Source organism: Pseudorca crassidens, chromosome 8, assembly GCF_039906515.1.
Source record: "Pseudorca crassidens isolate mPseCra1 chromosome 8, mPseCra1.hap1, whole genome shotgun sequence".
Lineage (NCBI taxonomy): Eukaryota > Metazoa > Chordata > Mammalia > Artiodactyla > Delphinidae > Pseudorca > Pseudorca crassidens.
Window position 1 is genome coordinate 4177504 of NC_090303.1, and position 25790 is coordinate 4203293.

Sequence of the window (25790 nt, forward strand, 5' to 3'; positions counted from 1 at the left end):
CTGGTCTGGAGGCAGGTGTAGGGACTTCAGTATTCCCACTTTGTGGAGACTGGAGCAAAGCGGGGCCCCGCAGACTCTGGTGAAGTCGGGGGTGAAAAGCCATGAGTCACACACCTGCTTAGGCCTGCCTTGTGACCGATCTGCAGAGGAGAAATGTCCTCGGAGTCCCATTTTCTTGGAAAAGCCGCTTTGCTTAGGAGCAGATGAGAATGTCAATTCCATACTACTTGCAGAGCAGTGTTTTGAAATTTTAATGACGTCCAGCTTAGTTTTTCTTCTGTGGATCGTGCCTTTGGTGTTGTAGCTAAGAAGGCATCACCAAACCCTCTATTCATCTAGACTGTCTCCTGTGTCATATTCTGGGGGTTTTATAGTTTTGCATTCACGTTCAGGTCTGTGATCCATTTTGAGTTAGTTTTTGTGCAGGTGTGAGGTCTGTGTCTAGATTTGTCTTTTGCAAGGGGATGTCAGTTGTTCCAGCACCGTTTGTTGGAAAGACTGTCTCTGCTCCGTTGTCTTGCGTTTGCTCCTTTGTCAGAGAGACTTGACTATTCGTGTGGGTCTGTTTCTGGCCTCTCCACTCTGTTCCGCGGATCCATTTCTCTCTGCTTTCATCAATGGCACTCGGCCTTGGCTACCGCAGCTTCAGAGGAGTTCTGAAATCGGGGGTGTCATACCTCCAACCCAGTTCTTCTCCAATTCATATGTTTTTCAAATCACTGGAATCAACCTGTCGCTGGGTCATGAAACCGGTTTAGAGATCTCGTGACCAGCATCTTTAAAAAGGAAAGCAAACAGAACAGAACAGAATAGACTAGGAAAGAGGGGCCATCGCACCTAACAAGAGAAATCGTGTTTCCTGAAATTTCTGTTTCGATGATGTATGGGCGTATGTGCGCTGGGCCGCAAGATGACAGCGTTTCTTACCGTAGGTTACGATCAAAGACGGCAGACGCCACTAAGGATCATACGCTCTCTCTAGAGACATAAAGGAGACGAGATTTGTAAAATACGTGCGGGTGAGGATTCAACAGTGGCCACACAAGCTGGAGGAAGCAGCTATTCCTGTAACTGTTCATTTCACTTAAAAATTGATGCTCTTATGTTCCTTAGCTATTTGCAGTCTTCTTCTGTGAACTCTGGGCTTCCGTTTACTGTATTATTTGTAGCTCGGGAGTGACCAGGACTGGGGCTGGGAGGGGGCCAGGGCTGGCGTGCCGGTGGGACCCGAGGGCTGTGGCGGAGCCCTCTGTGGGGGCCAGTCAGCTCGGCTGATCGGAGACAAAGCCACCAGTTCAGCTGCTCTAATTATAATTAAGCCAATGCGGTCCAGTGGGTTTCATCGCGTTGTCTTTTTTTTTTTTTTTTTTTTTGGCTGAGCTGTGCGGCTTGCAGGATCTTAGTTCCCAGATCAGGGATCGAGCCTGGGCCCGGCAGTGACAGCGCTGAGTCCTAACCACTAGACCGCCAGGGAATTCCCTACTGCGTTTTGTTTTTTTTTTAATTTGTTATTTTGGGCTGTGTTGGATCTTTGTTACTGTGCGCGACCTTTCTCTAGTTGCGGCGAGCAGGGGCTACTCTTCGTTGCAGTGCACAGGCTTCTCGTTGTGGTGGCTTCTCTTGTTGCAGAGCACGGACTCTAGGCGTGTGGGCTTCAGTAGTTGTGGCACGTGGGCTTCAGTAGTTGTGGCACGTGGGCTTCAGTAGCTGTGGCACGTGGGCTCTAGAGAGCAGGCTCAGTAGCTGCGGCACACGGGCTTAGTTGCTCTGCGGCATGTGGGATCTTCCCGGACCGGGGCTTGAACCCATGTCCCCTGCATCGGCAGGCGGATTCTTAACCACTCGCGTTGTCTTTTTGAGCCTCACCTAGGAGGAGGGCAGACGTGGTGTTTGTGGACTGGTTTGGCAAAGGAGGAGAGGGGTGGGTAGAGGCCAGAAGAGGTTCCTGCTGGGTACACAGGTGGGCAGGTGGGAGAGAGCACAGTTCAGTCTTTCGAGAAGCCCTGTCTTTGCCCAGTTACCTGACCACAGACCCAGCCGTGGATTCCGTGCAATGTAATGAAGGCCACCGTCAGGCTCTGGAGTGACTCAATACAAAGAGAGTGGCCGGAGGGCGCCGGAGGAACCCCAGTCAGAGAAGCAAGAGATGAGAGGCCAGGCCTGGCCGTGCGGGGACCGGCCGTGTACACCTGAACAAGCCCACCTGGGTGGCGATCGGGCTGGCATGTGGGGTGCAGGGAAAGGGCACAGCGGGGGCTGCATCACCTCCACCACGTGAGGCCAAACAGAGCCTGTCAGCAGGCAGTGAGGGGCCAGAGGCACCTGAGTCCTCCCAGGGCCAGAGTCCGCCACAACCTTCCCGGGTACGCTGGCCGTGTGCTCACTGGGTGCTCCACGGGACAGCTCAGGCCTTTTTGAATGTACTCCCCAGCCTTTCCCGCCACATTCTACCAAGACCACTACCTTAGAAGCTTAAAAGTCCCTGGTGGCTTGGGAGGGATGAAAACGCAGCAGGTGCACGGACCCTAAATTCCCGGGCTCATGGTAAGTTGGGGACTGTCTCGTCCACCTGTGCTGGTCTACAGGCGAATGTTTTTATTGCCAAGTCGGAGATCTTAATTCTGTAGGGTTACGAGGGGCCTGAAGATATGCAGGTTCAAAGCCCCACAGGGGACTCTGATGAATGGATGGGGTGAAATCCATGGCTCTGAGCCAGTAGTGTCCTTTCACAGGTGTGTTAAGTGATTCCCCAGGACACATTGCTAAGAGCAGGCAGAAGGCACACCTGGTTCTCTGGGCAGCTTCTGGAATTCTCCTTCCTGGTGGGAGCTGCATCGAATCATGCTGGGCCTGGTACAGAGGCACGTTTCTGTCTCCTACCCAATCTTCCGAGTCAGGACCCCCGGGAGTAAGGCCAGGAGGACGCCTGCCCCGCATCATCTTGAAGGTGTCCATTCTGGAGAGGAAGTGTCAGAAACACAGGTTTGGTACAGCCCGTGCGGTCCACCCTTACAGCAGGGCTCAGCTGTCAACTCGGCACTGCAGCAGAAAACTGTCAATGTTCCAAATGACCCTAGAAAATACCTCGATCATCCCAGAAAGTGCAGTGCAGTCCTATTTTGTGTCCAATAGAAATAGCGCAATAATAAAATATTAATATCATTTCACTTTTTGTACAACATAAAAAATAATGTAAGTCTCCTCCCCCCAATTAAAAACTACGCCAAGAATTGTGTATGTTTGGAGCTGGTTGGCTGGATGAACCCTGCACTGTGCCTTGGTGCACCCACAGAAACTCCAGCACTCTTCGTCCAGGTTGGCTGTGAATTCGGTCAGAGCGTCAAGAACCAGCCCTGTCTCCCGTGTAATTGCATCTGGACCAAAGTACCTCCCAAGACGTCCCACCCAGCTTGTTCCTGCTCTTGCAGGGACAGAGGTGACTGTTTCTTCAATGCATAGCAATACAGTCCTGCTTACATTTAGGGTCCGTGTGCGAACACACACGCTTTAGACACTAAAACTACGTTCAGTCCGGGGAGATGCTCACAGTAATGGTGACTAATCTGGGAAAGAGAGGAGGTGCATTTCCTACCTCTGGCTCACTCCAGGAAATCTGCTCATGGAATAGGTTGATATCAAATTGGGAAGTGTGTTTTTTCCCAGGGGAGCTGTGTGGGGGAGGGCTAAGCCGACATCCTTGAGTCTTGTATACAGTGTATGCGTATGATGTGAAACCACTGCCGTTCAGTTATAACCGGAAAGCAAAGCGGACCCAAGCAAACTGGAGACAGCGGATGGTGTTGCCTTGTTGTAGCAAACGTGAAGTTAGTGTGTCTTACCTGTGGGGTGGGGCAGAGTGTCCCTTACGGGAAGGTACCCTTAGCCTTGGATCTGGAGGCATGCTTTGCTAATTCAGAACATCACCCAAGCACAGGGAGGCTGACTCAAGGCAACCCTCCTCCTTCCAGCTGTACGGTTCCCACTTCTGTAACTTAGCCTCTCATTATGGGTCACCCAGCCCAACCCTGTCCAGTAAGACTTCCTGTGATGGTGGGGATGTCCTATCACTGCACTGTCCAGTACAGTAGCCACTACCGCACGTGGCTATCGAGGACTTCAAACGTGGATAGTACAACCAAGGAGCTGAATTTTTCATTTTATTTTTTATTACAACTTAAATAATAGTCACGTGTGCCTGGTGGTATCATATTGGACACCACACACCTGGATAAGGGCATACTCTCTGTTCACCTGTGCTCAGACCCGCCTTCACCTTCATCCTTCACACACCTTCCAGACAAATCCCCAGCTGGGCTCAGTGCTTCCCTGGGAATCTTATGCTACAGCCATCGTAGACATCTATGCGTGTGTGCATGTGTGTGCACGTGTGTGTGTGTGTGTGTGAGTGTAGAATTACAATGGAATTTTTTATGTTCTAAGAGACTTTGTCATGATTTTTATTTCAAATAACAAAACTCCATAGTTATAAAAATGACATTGCATAACTTGCCATAGAACAACTGAGGGAAAAAAGTTGTTCTACTGCAAATTAATACGCAATCGTTCGGGGAGATTTGTCTGGAAGGTGTGGGAGGCTGAATGCGAACAGGAGCTGGTTGGAAGTTTTTGCGGTACGCGGGCCTCTCACTGTTGTGGCCTCTCCCGTTGCAGAACACAGGCTCCGGACGCGCAGGCTCAGCGGCCATGGCTCACAGGCCCAGCTGCTCCGCAGCATGTGGGATCTTCCCGGACCGGGGCACGAACCCGTGTCCCCTGCATCGGCAGGCGGACTCCCAACCACTGCGCCACCAGGGAAGCCCAATCTTGATGGCTTATGCTGTCAAGGTCTTGGAGTTCACATCCGTGACCCTTTGTGCTTATATATAAATAAATAGCGTTTATTTATTTCTGTCCTGCTAGCATCAGACACGATCCCTGTCTTCTTTCCCACACAAGCTTCCTATAAATGACTCGGCCAAGAAGAACTCACCTTCCTCAAGGAACCAGCACTGATCTTCTGTGAAGCTGCCCAAGACAAAAGGAGAAAAGAGTAGGAAAACAAATGGTAAAGAGCGTTCAGTAGAAATATATTGCCATGGAATAGATTAAAACGGCAACCAAACCTAGTATCATGAATTAAAAAACAACAATCAGTTCACCAAAGCTCAAAGCAGTGATACAGGACATGAAGGAATATATGCAAGGAAAGCCAGCATGGCTCTGAGGAGAAATGGGAGAGAGAAAGAAACACCCTGGTAGTGGGTCCATGCTGGAAGCAGCTCAGGGAGGAACCCTCCTGCCTGGACACTGTGAGTGACCTGGACGACGGGACAGATGGACATGCACACCAAACGGAAATGAGAAGTTTCTTTTTTTTTTTTTTAGAAGATGTTGGGGGTAGTTAATTAATTAATGTATTTATTTTTGCTGTGTTGGGTCTTCGTTTCTGTGCGAGGGCCTTCTCTAGTTGTGGCAAGCGGGGGCCACTCTTCATCGCGGTGCGCGGGCCTCTCGGTATCGCGGCCTCTCTTGTTGCGGAGCACAGGCTCAGTAGCTGTGGCTCACAGGCCCAGTTGCTCCGCGGCATGTGGGATCTTCCCAGACCAGGGCTCGAATCCGAGTCCCCTGCACTAGCAGGCAGATTCTCAACCACTGCGCCACCAGGGAAGCCCGAATTAGAAGTTTTGAGAAAAGGGAAAGCTTATGAAAGGCAGATGAGAGAGACCTAACACACATATAATTGCTGTCTTAAAAAAAAAAAGACCTGCAGTGATGTAACACAAATATATTGAGATGTAATTCAAGAAACCTTTCAGAGATCAAACAGGACTTGGATCTGTTTATAGGCTGAAAGTACACACAGCATCCCCGGGGTGGTGGAGGGGGGAACGTCACCGGTAACTCAGCATGGACCCCATGCCTGTCTCGCTGTTTCCCAAAAAGGTCTGTAGTGCCCCTTCCAGGTGTGTCTTTCATCCTGGAGTGCCCCCTGCAGGCCTGGCTGAGCTCTGCAGTCACAGATTTTCCACCAGCATCTCCTGCCCTTGGGTTGGTCTCAACCCGCCTTGGTGAGTAGCCCCTCTTCCATGTTCCCAGTTCTGCCAAGGATGGATTTCCCACTTGTTTCCTGTCCTTGTTAATGCTGTAGAATTCCCAAGATGAGAAGGGTGGCTATGAGTTCACCGTTCTAAAACCCAAGGCGGTAGGACATTTTCCTGTTTACATTTCCCAAGTGAACGCTTTTATCATAAAAAATTCTTCTTATAATTTTACAAATCACTCAAAATGGGTTCTAAAAAACCGATAAAAAATGTGATCAAGGCAGCGAGATCAAGTTTAAAGTCGTACCTTTGCTACGTTTTGGACCCTGGCCCAGCGTTTCCTCCCCGGGGAGGACGGAAACGGCGGGTTCTTCCTTGTCACTCATCTCTGTACACTGCACATCCCATCACCGTGCACTCTCTCGCCACACAGACTCTCACAGGCCTCTGCACCTGCCCTGCCCACGTCCAGCCTTCCTCATGCCCCTTCATCTGCGCCCCACACGGCACGCTGGCTTCTCCTCTCCCACGCCGCGGACACACACAGCCCTTGCCACACACCCTACACACGTTCACACACCAGCCCCCCCCCACCTCTCACGAGGAGGGAGTTTCGAATTATTGTTCTCGCTCTAAGGGCAGCCTGCCCTAGAGGGAGGAGCTCCCCGAAACTGAGGACCCACATTCTGAAAACAAGTGATGGGAGAGTTCAAAATGCCATAGGCTGGCACACGACAAGAGACTCTCTGCCTCGGGTGGGGTGCAAGGAGGCGAGTCAGGCCCAAGGATGGCTTACGCGACGATGCCCTCGGACCCCCAGGTGAGGCCCTGTGGGAGCAGAGACGCAGGGCATCCACTCTCTTACTCTCTCTGCCCATTTCCTGTGTGACTGAAATCCAGGTTCTCGCACCGTCACTGTCTCGCTGCGGTGGGAAACGTGCCATTGGAGCAAACAAATGTAAGCTTTTACGAGTTTCTTGAGGTGTTTGCTACACCTGAATGGGGAGCTGGTTCCTCCTGGAGCGTTCAGCGGGCTCTGTTCTCGCAGAGGAGATGCGAGGAGGGGCCCACCCAGCAGGGCCACGCCAGCCTGCACATCCCATCCGTTCCTCTGTAACTAGTTTTCGGCCAGGTTAGAGGCACGCTGTTAACATATCCTAAATCACTTCCCAAGATTTTCGTTGGCTGACCAGCCCGAGGGCTTTTAAGTACAGAAACAGACGTTACAAGCAATAGAAAATGAAGAACACTGTATTTATGTTTATTTCTAATGACAAGAAACAAAACATCAGTCCCTTATTTGTACAAAAATACCTGAACGTTTACAATTAGGTTCATGAGGCGAACAGCTATGTACAGAAAGGAGCAAAGCACATGGAATAAAGGTTTTGTCTCTTCAGTTCATCCCTTCTGCAATCCCTGAAAACGCCTACACGTCAGGCCATCCTACGGTCACTGCAGGTGGCACTGTGACATCACAGCCCCCACGAGCCAGCCCCACTCCCTCAAAGGTGTGCCCATGGGTCAAACCCTCAGGTATTAAGTGCAGAAAAGAGAAGACAAAACATCTAGACTGAGGCACATACTTCTTCAAGGTTTAGCAGACGGAAGAACGTTCTGGAACTCTAACGCATAAGGTCACAGAGCTCTCCTACTTAGCGCGAATCCCCAAAGCATTTGGCGTTTTCCTTCTCCATTCAGACCAGGTTGCTACACGGAGTTTCCATTTAGAACAGAAAATCACAGGCAGAGATTAAAAAGTCAACAGGCTCCAAAACGACCCTGAGCTGTCCCGTTTACATTCATGTCATTTAAATACAAAAATAATAGTCGAATGTCCTTCAGCCCCTGGCTGGCCTGGCTGGACGCCTGCTTCTTGCAGGGGCTGCCTGTTTGCAGGTGGATCCCCGGCTGCCCGGTACCAGGGAGGTGGCTGGGGCCCCGGGAGGGTCACTCTCTGTGACAGTTCACCGCGGCCAGGAAGTACACACAGAACTGTGCGTCAGAGTCAAGCTTTAGTTCTGCTTTTAAATAAAACGTATATTTATAAATACGCAATACTGCCGATACTAGCTGTCTGTTGGAGGGGGGAGTGAGTCATCTCACTGGTGGAGACTGGTCTATGTAAACAGAAAAAAGAAATTGGAGAGGTGTTTTTTTTTGTTTTTGTTTTTTGTGCTTGATTTTTGTTTTTTTACAGGTTTTCCCTCCAACCGGTGAAGAGAAAAATGTCTAATGGTGTAACTGGAGCATCAGTCCCTCCAACGGAAGCAGGCTGCCAGGTATGACTTGGAGAATGACCTAATTGTCAACGGTTGGAAAGATTAACAGGCTACAGAAAAACCAAAAAAAGTGAAAAACCAAAAAAAACAACGCAACTGAGCATTCATGGTTAAAAACATGTTTTACTAAAAATGCTTCATTTGTCTAAGTAGACACTTCATGGAAAACAAGTAGAGTGTGGCTAGTCAACTAACATACAGTGTCTATACCACAGACTGAGGTACAGCGGGTATGTGTCACTGTGTCCTAAGCCATGTGTGTCCCTTGGGAAGTGCTGCACTGGGCGGGGTCCAGGGGATCCAGTGGCCAGCAGGCCAGAGGGGCCATGGAAGCGTGGCAACCGTGATCTGGGGAAAAGAAACCGTCCTTCACCAAGTAGTCTGCCTGCCTGTCAGGGGAGCCTTTCCTGCTCTGCAGAGACAAGGCTACCCTCACATCGGAAGACTCGGCTAAGGGGACAGGGCGGAGACGGGGACAACGCAAGCCACCGTCTGACTCAGCTCCTGGAGCGGGATGCAGAGTTGTCTTTGTAACCTGTCCTCAGCTGATACTGCTGTGAGGGATTCCTGACCTGGGCCAGCCGACGGGCCACCCACAGCCTTGCACGGGCTGGCTCGGGGCCGTCGGCAGGATGGAGGCCACCAAGCAAGACCTTCCCCTACTGGGCTGCGGGGCTGCCCTCTCCAATGTCTCCATCTCTGTCACCATGGAAACCCACTCGACACGGAAGCAGACCAATCAGGTGCCACTTCCTCGTAGGTCCTCTGATCCACTGGAGGAGGGAGGGCAGCCCTGCCAGGCCAGCACCACTGCAGAGGGGGTAAGGCAGTGATGGTCCTAGAACAGGCTGGAAGGGCTGCAGCTGGGCCAGGCGGCCTGGTGTCCACCATGGGTGGGTGGTGGGTACCCACTGTGTCTCAGGCAGGCGGGCCTGCGGCCAACTACGGGCAACCACTCAGCCCTGCGTGGTGTTTTCCAAGGAACAAGCCACCTGCAGTGTGCAGGGCACAGCACGTGGAGTCAGGTGACAGCGTGAGAAGGGGCACGTGCTCAGTGCAGGGGCTGGCTGACCACGCCGCCTGCCTGGCCACAGATCATGCCACGTGCCTACCACAGGAACACCTTTTGTATCAAAAAAGCTTCCAAGGAAACTGGGGAGGGCTAGGGTGCCGGTTGCCTGGGAGTGACCTGCAGAAGGTGGGCACCACCCTCTGCAAACAGCCTCTGGGGCTACCCCTGCGCAACTGTCTTTGCATCTCGCACAGACTGAAAAGCCACGGCCCCTCTTGCCATAAGCTGAATACAATGTTGAAAACAAGGAGTGCAAAAAAGGGATCAATACAAAAAAGTAAACATATCAGTTTTAATTGTCAAGATTATTCCAGGGCGAGAGTTCATTTCCCATCACTTCTCTCCAGCTCGTGTGCCTCCACGGCCCAGCCAAGACCATCATTCCAGTTTATTCTCGAGTCTGCTGTCTTCCGACCTCCCCGATGAGGCCAGCGAGAGGGGCGCGGCCCTGCTGGATCTGCAGCAGCACATCATCGTCAAGTCCAACAAACCAGTCGATCGTGGTCGGTCAGCGCCGAACGCACCCAACTTGCTCCGAGCCCCGAGGTGCAGACAGACGTGTGTTCTGAACGATGCGCAGACCTCTTCACTCCAGTGTCAGCGTCCTCCAGCCTGCAGCCAGGGTAGACCTGAGGTCATAAGGCTACGCGGATGCAGTGGTGCTTCAGTCTGCAAGGCAGGACCCCTTTGTTCAGCTGGTAAAAGTCAACAAGCTGGATCAGGTCAGAGAATTTGGTGTTCCCGTCGTCAAGGCTGAAGAAGGTCTGCCCGTCATCCTCGCACTAGAGAGACACAAGAAGACCTGCCAAGTCAGAGGCCACAGCTCTGGGACAAAACAGGCCCCAGAGTCAGGATCAGTGCTGTCCACCCGTAGTGAGGCTCTAAGGGACACACGTAGAGCTGGTGAGGTGAGCTAGAAAACGTCAGGGCGGGAGGTGAGGGGGCGAGGGGTTTGTGCTGGGTGCTGCCAGGTCCCTCAGCTGCCGGGCAGAGAAGGTCCCCTGCTCCTGAGCTGGTCATGGGCAAGAACCCCAAGCTCCTCCTGGCTCACGTGCTCATGAGGGTGAGGTTGACCAGTTAACCTGTGAGTGTCCATGCACTCAGCACACCCCACAGAGGAGGGTGAGGTTGACCAGTTAACCTGTGAGTGTCCGAGCACTCAGCACACCCCACGGAGGAGGGTGAGGTTGACCAGTTAACCTGTGAGTGTCCATGCACTCGGCACACCCCACGGAGGAGGGTGAGGTTGACCAGTTAACCTGTGAGTGTCCATGCACTCAGCACAGCCCACGGAGGAGGGTGAGGTTGACCAGTTAACCTGTGAGTGTCCATGCACTCGGCACATCCCACGGAGGAGGGTGAGGTTGACCAGTTAACCTGTGAGTGTCCGAGCACTCAGCACACCCCACGGAGGAGGGTGAGGTTGACCAGTTAACCTGTGAGTGTCCGTGCACTCAGCACAGCCCACGGAGGAGGGTGAGGTTGACCAGTTAACCTGTAAGTGTCCGTGCACTCAGCACACCCCACGGAGGAGGGTGAGGTTGACCAGTTAACCTGTGAGTGTCCGAGCACTCAGCACAGCCCACGGAGGAGGGTGAGGTTGACCAGTTAACCTGTGAGTATCCACGCATACAGCATGCTCGTGTAAGAGTACACAGCCCTGGGCTCTCACAGTAGGACCCCAGGCAACCTCCTTCACCCCTCTGACGTTCACTTTGCTCTATTACAAAGCAAATGTTGGATTACTCTAAGGGATTAATGAGATCATGTAGGAGAAGAACCTGGCCCAGGTCATGGAATATCTGGTAGCTATTTTTCTTAAAATGGAGGACATCTACAATATGTCCCAGAAATGAATTCACATCGATTTTAACTGAAGGAATTTTGAGATCAATGACTGCAATACACTGTGGTCGGGAAAGCTGCCCTGCACTGTTCACACAGAGGAAGTTAGCCTTAAACCTGTGTCGACGCATAAACTGAGAACCACTTCTCAATCCACAGACTCTGGAGCCCCAAGCACACCCACAGCCTGTGTTTAAGCCCTGAGGTTGCATTCTCGTTGCTACACTTCTCAAGTTCCTGTCTGGCTGATAATTCTAGGATTTGGGGTTATTTGGGACAATGGTATTACATATTCTGCTGGCCAGTACTTTTTCATTTTATTTCATATTTGAGGCTAAGAGAATAACATCTGGTCAATAATATAACGCAGCAGGAAAACAAAAAGGACTGTGGATGGGGCACTCTCCCGTGAACAACAGTCCCCAGGTTTGCTTATTACCATGTTTTGTGGAATCTGTGAAGCCTGGGCTGTAACCCACAGTCTGTCCCTCCCGGTGGTCCAGGACAGGCCACTGAGAGCTGGGAGGGTCTCATTTTCCTCGTTTATACAGTGAGGGCATCGGGCACAGCAGGGAGCGACTTCAACAGACAGTGCCAGGCAGGCTGCTTGCCCCCAGGTCACCAAAGCCAGCCCTGCCTGCCCTTCCCGCTCCCGTTCATGCCTCCTGTGCCTGCATGACTCTCCAGACAGGCAGTATGAAGTCCTGGGCTCAAGCACCCTTGAAAAACGCCAGGTCCCACTATGTGAAACGGATGCATTTGGTTCAAGCCTTCTCAGGCCTTCACTCTGTAAAGGACAGACTTATATCTGGCCACCCTCGTTCAGCAGCATATTTCCCAGGTCCGGGTTCCAGAGGAAACATTTCACGAGAGCTGTTATTACCTGCAGAATTGACCACTTCTCTACAACCACATCTATACGTACAGTGTACATAAGACACTTGGTATTCAATTTGTGCATCTCAGCCCCAACGGGACTACACATTCTCGGAGGTGCTGACAACTGTCTCCCACACAACACCCAAATCGTGAACTAGAATCTGAACTTGGGCACATGGAAGAGGTCAGTTACATTTGGCAAATCGAACCATCATTCTTAAAGAGAGTGGTGTTGACAAATACATCATATTCAATAATGAGGAGAATCTGTTTTCTGATCCAAGGACCCAGTGGAAGGATTAACACTTCTCTTTGGGGGCCACGGGTCAGTTTTCTACAGGCTTCCTGAGTCCCCCTGGTCCACACCAGCACAAGTCAGACAAATCCTGAGATTAAGTGGCCAACAGCGCGCGTCTGCACAGCCACACGTGATCCTTCCCGCGCCAGGTCCTGGGCTAACAGCTCTGCTCTGTGTCTGCCCATCACCTGACCTTGCTCTTTCCATCGGGTGCTGTCTCGGGGGCACCTATGAGCTACACAGGCGTGTCGGGGCCACAGTACAACGCCACCATTTTCAGCGTTCTTCTAGGGAAACACCGTTCCCAAGCTCAAAGAACCAACCTTTCAAGAAACTCCTGAAAGGATCTCACCGGTGAGCTTGAAACTGTCTGATGTTTACTGTTTCATAGTCTGCTTAGTTGAGACCTTGAAAATTGCACTAAGAACAAAACCGGCACACAGAAGAATAAGAATTAGTGTGAAAAACATCAATACTTACAGGTAAGATCTGGAAATTTTTAATTTTCTGATGATGACACAACGTGAGGACAAATGCCTTTGGATTACTCTGGCTGTCACGGAGGAGAAAAAGCCTGGGAATGGAAAGAGTCAATTGACTGTTAATTCAGAAAAGTCCAGACTGAATATATATATGAATCTGTATGTATATATGATGCTTCAGGAGGTTCGGGGAGCTGAGTGAGCTGTAGAGCTAGACCACCCTCCTCATCCAGACTGTGCTTTCTGTCACTCTCCACTGAAAGGAACCAGGGCTCCTTGGGGACGTCGCACCTCTAGGGCTGAGGCAGGGAAGGTACAAGGCGACACTGGTATACTTTGTGCCAGAAAATCAGGAAGCTGGCCCCAGAGGCAATGTGGCCCAATCGGGGCGCCCAAGTACCTTAACAGAACGGATGGGTTATAACCCACAGACCAAAACAAGAGTCCATGAGTCCGCACTGGTGTGATAAATGAATCATAGGGGAGGAATAAAAGCTCTTCCTAAGAGCAGAAAGCCAGCTAAATAAACAGAGGAGGATGATGAATTAGAAAACCACTATTTGGCCACTTGATTAAGGAGATCTTTAATAGATGCTGAAACCAGCATCTAAGTTTGATGAGAAACAGAATATTTTCCTAGTCTCAGCATCTACCACCTAACGTTTATGACAGAGGGACACACAGTAACCTTCCAACAGAGAAACCTGGCGGATACCACCTTCAGGTATTCGAGTTACCACCACCAGGAATGAGACAATCCACCCCAGCACCTCCTGACGGGATGCAGTAAAGGTGACCCAGCGTCACCTCCAGGGAGTGAGCAGACGGCCAAACCCGGCACGTTCTGTCCTCACTGGCTCCTCCAAGTGTCAAGACACAAAGGAAGACAGGACACGTGCTGGTCCAGGGCGGTGCTGAGGCCAAGAAGTTCTTTTCCTTGGTGATGAAGGACGCAGCAAGGACCCCTGGTAAAATCTAAGTGGATGTCAGGTGACCGAACCGCATTCACGTTAATTTCCTACGTTTTATAATGATACTGTGGCTGCCTAAGAGAAGTCCTTGTTTTTAGAAATTTTATATTGAAATAATTACAACTGACTCCTAAACGGTTCTGATAAAAAAATGAGAGAGAGAACACGACAAAGCAAAGGTGCTACAAGGTTCACGACTCAGGTGCCTAGGTGACACGTATACAGGAGAATCCATTATATGATTCTTGCAAATGTTCTACATTTTGAAATTACATCAGAAAGTCTACAAATAATAAGTGATGGCCAGGCTGTGGAGAGAAGGGAAGCCTCCTGCACCGTTGGTGGGAATGTAAATTGGTGCAGCCACTGTGCAGAACAGGATGGAGGTTCCTTAAATACTAAAAATAGAGCTACCCTGTGCTCTAGCAATTCTACTCCTGGACACATATAAATGGAAAAAATGAAAACACTGATTTGAAAAGATACATGCACCCCAACGTTCACTGCAGCAGTATTTACAACAGCCAAGATATGGAAGCAGCCCAAGTACCCACCCACAGATGACTGGATTAAGAAGCTGTGGCACATATACACATATATACAATGCAGTGTTACTCGGCCATAATAAAGGATGAAATGCTGCCATTTGCAGAAACGTGGATGGACTACAGAGTATTATGCTCAGTGAAATACATCAGACAGAGAAAGACAAGTGCTGTATGGTATCACTTGTATGTGGAATCTAAAAACTAATGCAGATGAATATATATGCAAAGCAGAAACAGACTCAGAGAACAAACTCGTGGTTACCAAAAGGGGAGGGGGAAGGAGGAGGGACAAATTAGGGGTATGGGATTAGCAGATACAAACTACTATGTATAAAATAGATAAGTGACAGGGATGCACTGTGGAACACAGGGAATTATACCCAGTATCTTGTAATAGCCTACAATGGAGTACAATCTGCAAAAAGACTGAATTGCTATGCTGGACAGCTGAACCCGACACAATATTGTAAATCAATTATACTCTAACTAAAAAATTACTTTAAAACTTAGAATAGCACCAAGAAGCATCAGTCATTGCTTTTACAATGATTCCAGAACAAATCTGGAATCAGATGGGAAGACCAAGTTATTCTTTAGAAAGGAAGAGGCCCTGATCCCAGAGACAAAGTAGAAATGGCCTGAGAGGAAACATACTTTAAAGGTATTAGACACCAAATGGTGGTAAACAGCTAAACCGTCAGTTTCTAGATTGTAATGTCAGAGGGAAGGCAGTTACATAAGCCTGGGAAATCCCATGTTATAAAAGGTAAAAACGGTTTATTTCACTACAGGACGGCTTGGAGGCTTTAGAATGTAGATATTCATCCTGACACCCTTAGGGCCCCAGCATGAGTTTTCCTATCTTACCTGACTCTTTACAGCATCTTTTATTACATACCAGCACCTCTTTGATAGCATTTTGCAGGACACACCTTGGAGGTGTGAACCGGGATGCAACTGCACCGTTGGGCCAGGCGGGCGGGAGACATGGGGCCTCGGAGCTGGAGCCGGGCCCCTGTGTGATCCGCTCGACGTCGGCGGAGCCCGAGGGCAGGAAGACGAGAGGGCCAGCTCCTCTCCTGGGCAGGGCTGCGCGTCTGCGCCTCCCAGTCTGCGCCCTTTTCTCCGAGTGTTTCACTAGCAGAAACCTGGGGATGGGCAGGGCTCAATCTTCCCGGAGGAGAAGCTGGGGCTGTGCTTCCTCACCTGAGCCCTCAGTGAATCCCCTGATGCTTCCTTCTGAGCCCCAAGGAGGACGCTGCCCACCTGCCTTCCAGTTTGGGGTGTGACCCGGGAGATCCTGAGGCTGCCCCGCCGGCTTGGGTTTACAGGTCCTGCCTAATGGTCGTCCACACGGAGGAAAGGGGGTAGGGCCTAGGAGTCAGCGAGATTCCTGGATCTGACACTCAGGAGCTTCAGATCACAGGCTGCTGCCCTGCTGGCCTCTCCTGCACGACCATCTACACGCTCAGGGCTGTTGTGTAGTCAGTGTGGACACTGGAGACATTGGTGATCGCCACCAGCAAACCACAGGTGCAGGGATTTCGGGGCAGGCCGGGGGATGGCTACTGCAGAGACCAGGCTGGGGGCTAACATGCCACGGATGCCTCTGCTTAGGTCATCAGAATGGAGCATGGAATGAAAGTGCTGAGGAATGTGAGGACTGGAGCCAAGGCTCACGTGTCCATTCATGAAAGCACAAAGGGGTCGGGGGAGATCAGAGCGATAGCACAGCTCAGGTGTGTGGCAGTCCTGGCACTGCACACACTGCCTCGCTCAGGACTCACAGTGGCCCTGTCACTGTCCCCATTTTACAGTGAGGGCAGCAGGGCCCAGAGAAGTCAGGCAACTTCTCCAAGGTCACACAGCAGCAGAAACCAGGGAGGAGCTCCGGCACAGCAGTAGCAAGCGTGCAGGTGGTTCCTCCGTGGCCGGTGAGCACCCTACGCTTTTCTGAGCTGGCTGCGTTAGCCCTGGGACGGCACCCCGCTCTGCCCCAGGGGAGGGAGAGCTGCAAAGAAGTCAAGCCTTGACAAAGACGTTGCCTTCCACCCAGCGGAGGGGCCTGGGGCACGGACAGAGGGACCAGCTCATGACAGACAGGCACAGGGGACAAGAAGGGGGTGGCGGGGCTTGACCCTGAGTGTGAATGAGGCAGGGGCGGGACGGGGGGCACAGAGCCTTAAACGCCACAGGTCCCAACAGGAGCCCTGGGGGAAGATCCGCAGGGGGGCCCACAGCGCGGGACTGGCCCCTTGAAGAGCTCCTTCTGTCCCAGGCTCTGGGATGGTCTGTCAGCGGAAAGAGGGGAAGGGAGGGGGCAGCCAGCGAGTGCCGGCCCCGCGGCAGGCCCTGCAGGCCTGGGGGCGTGAGCGCAACACGCACACACGTACACGTGTGCACAGACCCGTGCTTGCACGCGCGCACAGGTCACCTGCGGGGGGTGCCCGGACCCAGCGGACTTCAGAGCCGCCTCACGGGTTGACTGCAGGCTCTGCTGTCTCTTTCCGGCCCCCCTCACGCCAACTCCATCAGTGACTTGAGGCTGAAGGTCTAGGAAGCGGGGTTTTGTAACGGTTGTCCTGGCCTGCCTTCCAGCCCTGTTTTCTGCTTGTTGTCTGACTCTCTACGTCGGCTTCCCTCCATTACCTCTGCAGGGAGGGGTAATGACTAGGAATTGATGATTTAATTTACCTTGTTTCCCCAGCACATTTCCGCCCTGAACAAGGGGATGAACGGACGATGTGGCATCACTGCAATGACACCTCAGGCGATGTCCCGTCACCCTGCCTTTTGGTTTGCTAGAGCGCCAGCAGCCGGATGTTGGGATTGAAAATGATAACCTTAGACGCAACTCAGACCCCAGGGAGGACAGACAGAAACAAGGCAGGCGGGGGAGGAAAGGTGGCAGAGGGATGCCCGCACTTCTCAGCAAGGCTGGACAGAGGCAACCGCACCAACTGGCGCTAGACTCCAGGAAAAGTTGAAAGACAGACACGGTTTGTCCGCCCCAGGCTCCCCTGCCCGAGGACAGCTCCTTTTAACGCAAAGTGGGCCGGCTGGGCCTGAGCTCACAACCACTGGGGAAGCTTCTTCAAAACACACTGGTCCCCCGCGTCCCCTTCCTGAGCCTGGATGTGTCAGCCCCTCAGGGATGTAGGTGCCACCGCCCTGGGCCCCAGGAGGGATGCTGTGGCCACGGCACCAAGTGACATGTCCTGTGGAACCTTCACTTCTCTGGCATTGTCAAAAGCAGCTCTTTTGCCCCTTTCCTGTTGGCCCATTTCTGTCCCCCTCTAATGTTAAAAGAACCTAATTACAGGAATGAATCACTAGGCAATTGAAACTAACTCCTGACCTATGCTCTCCTGAACACACACCATGCCTTGTCTAACCTGCTGATTCTTTTCCTGGATAAAAAGAGGTAAGAATGAAGAATGAAGCAGTTAAATAATGACTGGCTCTCTATCCTCAACAGCCCCCTTAGCAATACTGCAGGCACATCACTTGGCAAGATAACATCTGAAGAATCAGTCAGTCTGCATGCAATGGAGAAGGATGCAGAACCCAACCTCCTGCCTCGATGACTCACTGGGATTCTTCCTCTCCACCTGTCACCGTTTTTCCCTTTAAAAACTGTCATGGCTGAGCAGAATCTTCAGAGTTGGTCTTAGGACATGAGTCCACCTTCTCCCCAGATTGCTGGCTTTTCTTCTGATTAAAGCACCTTTCCTTTCTACTCACACTTGCCTCTTGAATTACTGGCTTATGACTTACGTCACCTGGTAAGCAAACCCACTTGGCTTCCTTGGAACGAATCTCACAGGTGATACGGTAAATGGGACACCGCGAGAACATCTGAGGGCTCACTTCAGATAGGATTTAGGGCTGTAATGGGTAAGCATCTTGTCCTTGAAGCCCTGGAGACACACACAAACCTACAGGCAAAGAACATCACTAAGAGAGGAATTTCGGAGGGTAGGCTTTTCTCTCTTAGGCAGAAAGTTCAGAGGAGAAGCATCTTGTTTGTAGTCAGGGGGGGTCATCTCTAAGGCTCTAAAAGGGACTGTTCTATGATCAAGTGACATTTCAAATAAGTCGTTTGGAACAACTGTACAGCCACATGGGAAAAAAAATCAGACCCGTCCTTAAACAGTGCACCGGGATAAATAAATTCTGAACTGTACCTGGGATCTAAACGCACAAAAATGGACAAGCAAAAAAGGAGGAAGTAATCATGAAAAAAAAGGAAGGAAGGAAGGGAGCAGAGAAACAATACAAGCTCTAGAGGATAACATGAGCAAACTCCTTTGTGACTGAGTTATATGACTATGACTCAAAAATCCAGAAAGATACAGGCTAAAGGACAGAAAAGATAAACTTGACCATACTTAGAAAAATTGTATAACCAAAACCCAAACCCCCATCAGCTAAGTCAAAAAGACAAATGACAACCTGGGAAAAAAATGTTTGCAAAAAATGGATGTAGGGGCTTCCCTGGTGGCGCAGTAGTTAAGAATCCGCCTGCCAATGCAGGGGACACGGGTTCGATCCCTGGTCTGGGAAGATCCCACATGCCGCGGAGCAACTAAGCCCATGCGCCACAACTACTGAGCCTGCGTGCTAGAGCCCGCGAGCCACAACTACACCGCAATGAAGAGCAGCCCCCGCTCGCTGCAACTAGAGGAAGCCTGCGTGTAGCAACGAAGGCCCAAAGCAGACAAAATTTAAAATAAACAAAATTAATTAAAAAGAACAGTATATACAAGAAAAGTGGATGTAGAAAACTGGGCAGGTATGTACCAACAGTTCAGCAACACAAAAAGGATTGGAAATGAAACTGGCCCTTAATCATATGCTAGAGACCCAGCCTCCGTTCAACACTCCCACTTCTTCGAACTCACCGGCAAAGAGACACTAGCAAAAACATGAAGATGGGGCACAGTGTGTCATAACAGAAGCCTGGAAACAATGAAGCTCTATCGTGTGAAAGAGAACCCAGCAGGGGACAAGGAAGCGGGCAGCCCTCCTGGCCATCCCACCCCAGCACTCTCAGGCTGCAGCTACGCTCAGGGTTGGACCTCTGTGGCCAGTACATGCCCTCGTTAAGATGAGGCAGACTACAGAAACAAATGGGTTTTGCTTATATTTTTAAAAGGAAACAACAGAAGGATAAACAAACAAACACTGATGAAAATGTTTACCCATTGTGGAGTTGGGGGCAGAGGAGAGTCACCAGGCAAAGTACCTGGTTTTATACCTTTTGACTTTGGAACCAAGGCAATGTTTTACATAGTTTTAAAAGCAGCATTAAACTGAAGAGGAAATAAATCAGATCCACTTAACAAAAATCAGAAACAGAGGAATGAACCTGAAGACGTGGCAGTTTGGTGGTGGAACCACGGAGAAGAATTACCCTAAGGTTGGTACTTTAACATGACCTGCCTGGACTATTCCTTAAGGATCAAAAGGGCTGCAAAGAAGTGTGAATTCTGTAGTACTGAAGTAATATTATCAATATTTTCATGATGTGATATGGGGTACAGCAGACAAGTACAGAGTGAGGTAAAACAAGTAAGCGACTGTCATTAGTAAGATTTTTCAGAGGAAGAGAAGAGAGAGACAATAAAATCAAAGGCGTACACACCCTGTAATTTTCCATTTGAATTGGCAATATCAATGTGAACCTGTAATCTGTTTTTCAGTTTAAAAAGCCTATGTCCTAGTTCTGTCCATGGAAAAGACCTACCGATTTGGTTTCCAGACGCCATTTTCCGCGACAAAGAATTAGGGCCCTTAAGAGAATGTGTCACACCAGAAAGCAAACGCTATTAGTGTTGGGTCAAAAGAACTCAGGAACCAACTTGAAAGAGGCCTGCCCCGTGGGACAAAAAGAGGGCATAGGGAACATGAAGAACTTTAAGCTTGGATTGAAACAAATTAAACACATAGTATCTAAGTTCATCATGAGAGTTAAAAACCAAAACGGAACACCTCGTTTGTAGGCACCGGAAGATGGCAGAACACCAAACCGGGATCCTGAAAACTGACAAAGAGAAAAACGAAGCACTCAGCTACCTTTCCCAGAAGAACAAATCTGTGACAAGGAAAAGGATTTTAGCTAAGGAATGATGAAGGAATAACAGAATTAGAAAACAATGACTCTGGGACCTCTAATGAAACAATAAACCTGGGCGGGGTCAGTGGCTCAGACCCTTCGGTGTAGGGGGTTGGGAGCTGGACTGGGGGCCCGGCTGACAACGCAAGACCCCCGCCCAGCCCGGGATGAGGAAGTGGGCAGTACAGACATGCAGCCCCGAAGCTCTGCAGAAGGCTTCTCGGAAGAAGGCTCTGAGTCTAACCAAGCCTCTGCCCACACTTTACAGGAAACGAGGGAGACAGAGGAACACAGTCAAAGAAACCACAGGTACACAATTAGCAAATGACCTACTTCTTCAACAAAGGAAAGATATAAAAAAAAAAAAAAAAAGGAAAGAAAATGGAGTGGTGGGGAGACTACTATTATATTAAGGGAGACAGAGACACTTCAACCAGACGCCACGGGGAGATCCTGCTTTAGACCAACTACATTTAAAGGACTTCCGTGTGTGTGAACGTGATGGGACTTCTGAGGACACTAAGCAACTCTTGTTTATTTTAGATGCAACGACGATAGTGCGGTTGTCTCAGAAGAAAAGGGTCCTTATTTTTCAGACACTCACTGAAATACAGTTACTGGTAAAAATTCCGAACGTCGGGGGTTTCCTTTAAAACAGCTCAGAAGAAGGAAAAGTAGAGGAAGAAAAGTGGGAAAAGTTAGAAGGAAGGAGAGGAAGGCAAAGAGGAGAAGAGGAGAAAAAAATAATAAAAATGTAGGAAGGGGAAGAGACCAGCTCAGGTGAGCAAATTCTGAAGCTGGGCAAGAGGTAGACAGGGTTCCTCACCCTCTCCTCCCTCATGTGAAGTTTTAGAGTTCCATGATAAAACTTTTTAAAGATGAAGGATGTGAAGAACAAAAGGACTGCTGTGAGCTGAGCAGCTCCCGAGAGCCTGTCTTTTGAGTAGACCCAGGGAGAGGCAGCCACGACAAGGATGGACCAGGGCATCCAACTAACTCGTCTGGGCCTCTTTATGTGGGGGTGGGGGGTGGGGGTGGAGGCACGACTCGGGCTGAGCTCGGGAGGGACCATGCCGCGGTCACGGCCACTCACATGTCTGCAGCCACACCCGGGGCAGCTTCCTCTCATTCACAGTGATGCTGAGCCTGGCTGCCGGGTTTGCCTTGACCATGGGGGTGTCACCCTGAGAATTGCTTGTGCACTGGGGTTGACCTCTTACCCTTGGGATCCCCGTGATGGCCATGACGGACCCAAGCTAACCTGCCAGAGGCCTGTGCCCAGGCACCTCGGCACCCAGCCATGGCCGGCACTGGCCACCAGGCACGTGAGTCCTGCTGGCCCCGGTGGGAAGAGCCACCCAAGCAGCCCTAACTGTGAGGAATGATACAGCTTTGCTGCTCTGCGTACTAAGATCTGGGGTGGCTGGGGCAAAGGCCAACGATATAAGGCATAAAGCAAAAGGTGTGGGCAAGAAGATACGGTTTTCCACTGGCCCACTGCCTTACTGATCCGAAAGAAGCAACGTGCGTTCTTCATCTGTTCGAATTCCATCACGGAGGTAGAGAATGATTTTAGCGTGTGGACAGAAATGGACTGCAATCCCTCTCTCCACTCCGTAGCTGTGCAAACCCTGCAGCATCCTCGTTTCCCTGAGCACACTGCTCCTCCTTAGAACGAGGCTGCAACCGCTGCCCAGCCCCGCACCCCACTTCAGGATGCTCTGAGGAGCTGAGCCCAGCAGACCCTCAGCAGACGCCCACCCTGTCCGTCGTGTCCCTTACCCGTCCACGAGCCCCTGCTGCTTAATGATCCGGTGTGACTCCTCCCTGGAGATCCTGCCGTGAAACCAGTGCTGTGTCCTGTGAATCACTGCGGGAAACAGAGAAAGGTGGGTAGCCTGGGGCCCACGCACAGCAGCTGCCCTGCGAGCTCACTCAGGTCCACACGGGGCCCGGATTTCCGTGGCCGCAGCTTTCGTGCTGCGCTCTGGGCCTGGACAACGTTGGGAAGCTCGGGGAGGGTTGGGAGCTCTTTTATTTTATTTATGTACAAAAATATCAGGCTAAGATGCCAGCGTTTACCTGTACTTAGGGTGGAAGGGTGGAGGGGGCTCTGGCTCCCGAGGACGTTCATCCGCGTGCTTCGCTTCTGCAAAAGAAATCCCGCGTTAGCGCTAAGACAGCAGAGTGACACAAACAGCACGCCACCCGGGACACAGCTGGGGCGGGGAGCTGGCCAGGTGACAGGGCCCTCGACCACGGAATGACAGACACCTCAGTCCCATGTGACCACAAGGACAGACAGCTTACAGGCGGCAGTTGTTAAAAACAAAACCAGAAGCATCCCCATCCTAGTATATTTCTAAGGATTCCAGTATGGAAGCAGAGACATGTTTGTCACACACAAGACATGGAGTGAAGTTCCCAATACATCTTAGGAGAAAAGCACGAGATTTTCCAGGGAACTCAGGCAGGTCTGAACACTGGTCGTGGCTTTGGGTGCATTCTCCTTTTCTGCGCACTCTGAGGCTGAAGGGGGGGAGGCTTTCGGAGCCAGAGCTGTGGGCTTGTGTTTTGTACACTGTCTTTAAAGCTCAGAAAAGCTTGCAAGTTGGGAGATAGTCATCCATCTGGAGATTAGGAACTTGGGCCTCAGAGTAAAAAGACTGTCCAAGGCTGTGAAGCTAGTTAGAGGTCGAGCCACACTCGGAATACCTGGCCTCACGCTCTGTCCGCCCGGAAGACTCCAGCAGGAACGGGGCTGCGAGCCAGGGGAACCCAGGGCTCTGCTCCTTGCCCCTCCCCCCACGGGAGCCCAGGGACGAGGGTGGTGGGGTGGCAGGGTGCTGGGCACGTGGAGGAGCCCAGGAGGGCCAAGGCTTCCTGCAGCTGAGAACTCACAGCCACCCACCCTCCCAGCCTCTCACCCCCTGACGCCAGCACACAGCCCTTCTTCGGGGGGCAGACCAGGCGTGGAGTGGCCACCGCGAGGGAGCCCGTCCTGGCGGGACAGGGCCATGGCCTTACCCTCCAGGCGTGGCCTTCTTCCAGGGCTGCACTCTGAGCCTCAGCTGGGTTCTCGATCACTCTTCCTGTTTGTCCAGAAAAATCCATGGCCACGAGGGAGTTCTCAGAGACACTGCGCTGGAAACGAGAGGCCGTGAGTTCTTAAGATGCAGGGAAGCAGCCAGGGAGCAGGTGGGAACCCTGGCACAGAACAGCTGTGCCTGGGGAGGGGCAGGAGAGGACGGGCAAGTCCCTCCACCACCCCAACTCTCTAAGGATCAGATGGAACGTTCAGTGCCGCAAGCACCCCTGGACTAAAAATGGCTTGGGTTTTTCTCAAGAAGAACAAAGAAACGTTCCAGTCCTCTCGAGGTACTCGAAGGCCACTGGTGAGGCTGCTGGTACCCACAGGATTGGGACTGTGTGGCGTTTCACGGGGTCCCGAACATGCACTAAAACTCATCAAAGAAATGGAAACGTCAAGTGCAAGCCAGCCCTCACCACAGCCGAGTCGGGTAAGTTAGTTCAGGGAAACCCAGGGACTCGCTCTGTGGGATAGTTTGACATCTAGGAATGGACATCGAGGGGCTGTTAAGATCATAGTTGGAGAGGATGAAGCATTTCTGCACCTCTGGGAACTAAAGTCCATCCTGAGAACACAAGATGACTCACTACAGTCTCAATTCTCACAGAGAAAGACTTAAGCGTCATGGTCAACAGCACCGCGGGTCCCACAGCTGAAATGGACAAAAGCGAAGGCGGGAAGGCGGCTCCTCAGCAGAGCTGAGAGTTGCTGTCGACATTTCTGAGCACGTGACTAGAGAGCCCTTAAATGGAGCCATCTACTGAGGCCACCCTGCGGGGAGACGCGGGGACAGGGTGAGGGTGGCAGAGGAATCTGCTCCCGGCAGGCACGCTGTTGGGACGACCAGGTCCACCTTCTGGGAAACGCAAGGTGGACAGATATTCTGGCTTCTCTGAAACGCACAAGCTCGTTCTGCAGCTTCTCTGGTCAGCCTCGTCGGAAACGAGATGTCCACAGCACACGCTGACGCGGCAGCTGAGAAGGAACTTGGTTTTGGGGCCGGCAGCTTTACTTACCACTGGAGTTGAGAAGGGGGACAGCATGGCCTTCCTCTGCTGAGGGATTCTGTAGTTCTGGTAAAGGAGCATTCCATACTGAAGGGGAAAGGAAGGCCAGAGTCAGCCACTGGGTACGGGGGGCCTCGGGAGCCCCCAAAGCCCCAGATGTGGCAAACCCACGGCCGTGGGGGGCAACAGTCATACAGAACAATGAGCAATCCCTGCCAACAGGCTGGTGAACTCAAGCACAAACACCCAACAGAGCACTGTCTCTGGGGCCTGCCACCGCCAACCCTCCATAGACAGTTACCGCCGACCGTCCTGGGATCCTGGGTGGGCAGGAAGTAAGCAGGGCAGTAACAGTGTAATAATGATGAGAGAAGAACAACAACCTTACTGAACGCTGCTACAGGCAAAGCTCTCTTCTAAGTGCTTTATGCTGCTCTTTTATTTAATCTTCCCCATTTTACGAAATATGTACTCTATCCCCATTTTACAAATAATAGAACACAAAGAAGTGAAGCAAGTTGCTCAAGGTCATGGTAAAGTAGGGATTCAGGATCTGAATGTACGAGCCTGTTCCCAAACCAGCGCTCTTCCTACCCACCAGGCTCCCTGCCCAAGCAGCTCAGTGGCTCCTGCTTTATTTCCCCAGGAAATAAGCACTACGGGCCCTGCAAAGTCTCGTACACTCCCAACATCCCAACCTACGCTCCCCAATTACCCACTCAAACCACACAGAAAAGAAACAAGGTCAGGAAGAGAAAACTCAGGTATCAAGTGGGCTGCATCTTCCTCCTCACTGTCCTTTATGGATGTAAGCTCATTTCCAGCTTGAGGCCCTGCGGTACTCGTTTCTAAAGTTAACATATTTGGGACATGATGAAAAGGTCTAACACAGGTACAACTGCACTCCCATGAGAGGGGAAGAGAGAGAACGGCTTAGAAGAAATGTTTGAGATAAGGGCCAAGAATTTTCCAAAACTAAAAAAACCCCACCAAGCTACAGAATCTAGGAGTGGGATAAAAACGAAACAAAAACGAACAAACAAACAAAACCACCCAGGAACATCATGGAAAACAGAGACAAAGAGAAAACGTTGAAAGCAACCGGAGGAAGACACACTTTACTTTCACAGAAGCTATGAGAGGAGGAACAGCTAAC

General features: G+C 51.1%; 1 protein-coding gene across 7 annotated transcripts in view; it reads right to left on the minus strand.

The window, feature by feature from the left end:
* Positions 1–7276: 7276 nt before the first annotated feature.
* The window catches only part of GRB10 (growth factor receptor bound protein 10), a 201202-nt gene continuing 182688 nt past the window's right edge, over positions 7277–25790 (minus strand). For all 7 annotated transcript variants that reach the window (XM_067745662.1, XM_067745661.1, XM_067745664.1 and 4 more), the window contains 6 exons: positions 24644–24721; positions 23564–23680; positions 22619–22685; positions 22319–22406; positions 12898–12991; positions 7277–10177 (listed from right to left, as the gene is read on the minus strand). In XM_067745662.1, the coding sequence (XP_067601763.1) occupies positions 10031–10177; positions 12898–12991; positions 22319–22406; positions 22619–22685; positions 23564–23680; positions 24644–24721 (591 nt within the window). In that variant the 3' untranslated portion in view covers positions 7277–10030. The remainder of the gene's footprint in view (positions 10178–12897; positions 12992–22318; positions 22407–22618; positions 22686–23563; positions 23681–24643; positions 24722–25790) is intronic.